The 2,626-nt window shown below is 58.0% G+C and overlaps 1 protein-coding gene across 1 annotated transcript in view; it reads left to right on the top strand.

Moving 5' to 3' along the window:
* The window catches only part of ABLIM3 (actin binding LIM protein family, member 3), a gene marked incomplete at both ends in the record, with an annotated part of 17,793 nt that overhangs the window by 10,698 nt on the left and 4,469 nt on the right, over positions 1–2,626 (top strand). Inside the window, 2 exons of the mRNA XM_009577091.1 lie at positions 933–1,020; positions 2,411–2,469. Coding sequence (XP_009575386.1) covers positions 933–1,020; positions 2,411–2,469 — 147 coding nt within the window. The remainder of the gene's footprint in view (positions 1–932; positions 1,021–2,410; positions 2,470–2,626) is intronic.

Below are 2,626 nucleotides of genomic sequence, written 5' to 3'. Positions count from 1 at the left end.
ATCCTCCCTGTTTCAAACTGGCTCCCACCCCTCTATCATAACCCTCCCCTTTGTCAGCCAGAGCCTCGTCTTCCTTCTACTGCCTTAAATTATTCTTCCTCTTCTCTTGGATTATTATGGGAGTAAAATGTCCTTTGGGGTCGAGCTCTAACAGCACAGCCCAGATTCCTCCTGCCCTGAGCCAGCTTCTGCCTCCCAGCTCTCAGCCCAGAAAACGAGCCTGTAATTGAAATGCTAGCAGACACTTTGAGTGGAAACAAGCTACCAATTAAAGCTATTATCCCTGTCAAAGAGCAAAGGGAGCGGCCCAGCTCCTGCTCAGCTGGGGAATAGCATGTCGCTAGCGCTGAAGTTTGGGCATGGCTTCACAGAAGGAGAAAAGTTTCTTTAGGGAGAGGGAGAGGGGCTGGCGATGGTAGCCAGGTGGGATCTGACAGCAAGAGGAAGCCTGTGCTTTGCGAGGTTTATCTTTGGGGCCCTTCTTCTTTACTGCTTCCCTGCTGTGACATCCTGGGCCAAATTTACTGTTTTCTCTTCACACCTGTAGAGGGAAGGAGCTGGTGCAAAGCATGGCTGCTTGGCTGAGTGTTACTGCAGAGGGTCTCGGTTATTTCCAGAGTCCAAGGACAATTTGTCAGGGGTGAGGTCTGTAGGGGTACCTTGTTTGGGACCTCCTAGCTCTGCTTTCCAGTGTGTTGGACAGTTCAAGGAGAGCAGAAGGGTCCCAGTCCAGCTTGTAGTCCTGCAGAAGCATTAGAGATGAAGTGGTCTCTGGTTTTCTCTGTACACTGCAGTGGTCTCCGAGGCCACTCTAAGCGGTTTTGCCACATTCACCTCGTCATTGCCTGCAGCAGAGAGGGCTGCCAGGGATGTGAGCAGGTCCCCACGTCCTGCCTTGCTCAGGGGCCCCTCCTCTCTGCTCGCCCTTACAGGCAGGAGGGAAGCACTACCACCCCACCTGTGCCAGATGTGTCCGCTGCCACCAGATGTTCACAGAAGGAGAGGAGATGTACCTCACAGGTAGGGATCCCACTGCGGCGAGGAGGGACTCCCCTGCCCCATCTTGGGGCGTGGACCCAAGTGGGGCAGACCAGTGTGGCTGTGTGGAGGTGTGCTGGCTGTGGGGGCACTTGGGGTTCGGGTCCTTATGGTGATCAAAGCCAAAAAGGTCTCTGCACAGCAGAGTCCCAGTGCCCACCAGCAATGCCAGAAACCCCTCTCCACTGCTCTCCAGCCCTTGCACTCTTCCTGGGCCGTGCGGCAGTCGTTTCTCTCCATGAGACCTTCCCTGCTGCTGAGCTGGAGGAGACTTTGTTCCTCGTTGGCAGTTTTTTGCTCCCCGCGAGTCTCCCTGCACAGCTGGGGAGCACTGCCGGGCATGCCTGGATGTGCCCCTGGCCTGCGCCCAGCAAATAGAGGCTGGGATGGGTGCAGAGCGACGGGCTCCCTGCTCTCCCCAGCCCCAGGGGAGGGTGGTCCAGGACCCCTTCCCCACTGCCCCCAACTCCCCCCGTCCAGGTTACGCTGCGAGCAGCACTGGAGGGGTAAGGCTTTTGCTTGGTACAGCCGGTTGGTTTGGGTTTGGTTTTGGCAGGAGCTCATCCCTGCCTTAGGAGCTGCCTTAGGGGCTATTTCCAGCACAGCGGGAGGGTTTGTTTTCTCTCAGTGACCTGTGCTTGCCTGTCACCCTGAGTCACTAATGACCCTGTGGGTGGCAAAGGGGGAATTGTGCACTGAGAGAGATGGAATGTGGGTCCCAGCAAGGCCCTGTCGTGGGCAGCAGGATGCTCAGCATCCATCCCGGGGCACACCTGGGTGAACCTCGGTGGCTTTGCTGGTTCCAGCCCGGAGGGCGTGTGAGGGGTTCTGGGTGCCCCGGACTCGGTGTTACCCTGAGTTTAACCAGCAGGAGCTGCCTGGCTGAGCGCTGGTTGGGCTGGGCCAAAAACACACCCGGATTTGCTGTCACAGTTTAGTAGTGTTGGCCACTACGTCTCAGTGCTCGAGAGGTGTTTCATTTCTTAGTATGGCCACCCAGTGCCCACTGCCCTGCCTTCCCAATGCGTGTATAGTGGAGAAAGCACCCAGGAAAGCCAGTGGGACCCAGCAGGTGACCCCCCTCTGCATCTTCGGGGCTTACCACCTCCCTCCTGCTCTGCTCCCCATGGAGAGACTCTAGTGCCTGCCCCTGCAGGCCCCCCCGCAGCAGCTGCCCCCCCAGCATGCAGGGGTTGCACTTCTATAACACTGGTTGCTCAATGGAGCTGCTGCTGGGGAGAGCACCGACACGTCCTCCCATGGGCTGCAGGTCGGTGCTGGAGTCCTCCATGGCAGAGGGAGCTGGATGATCCCTAGCAGCAGGGGTGAGCTGTGCGTGGAGCTGAAACACTTTCCCTTTGCCGTGTTGCAGGCTCCGAAGTGTGGCACCCCATCTGCAAGCAGGCGGCCAGAGCAGAGAAGAAGCTAAAGGTAGGGAGCAGGGTGAGGGGCATCTCTGAGAGGTGGCATGTCCCAGCTGATGTTGCCCCTGAGTCCTGAGTTCCTGCTGGAGGTGAACTGTTGTGGGAATGTCCAAGCCCAGGGTGGCTTTGCGAGGCAAGCACGAGCTCTGTCCCCGCTGCCCAGA

The sequence above is a fragment of the Fulmarus glacialis genome, unplaced genomic scaffold (assembly GCF_000690835.1).
Source record: "Fulmarus glacialis isolate BGI_N327 unplaced genomic scaffold, ASM69083v1 scaffold20614, whole genome shotgun sequence".
NCBI classification, from domain to species: Eukaryota; Metazoa; Chordata; class Aves; order Procellariiformes; family Procellariidae; genus Fulmarus; species Fulmarus glacialis.
The sequence above is the reverse complement of the archived record's forward strand: the minus strand, read 5'-3'. Positions and strand labels throughout refer to the sequence as shown.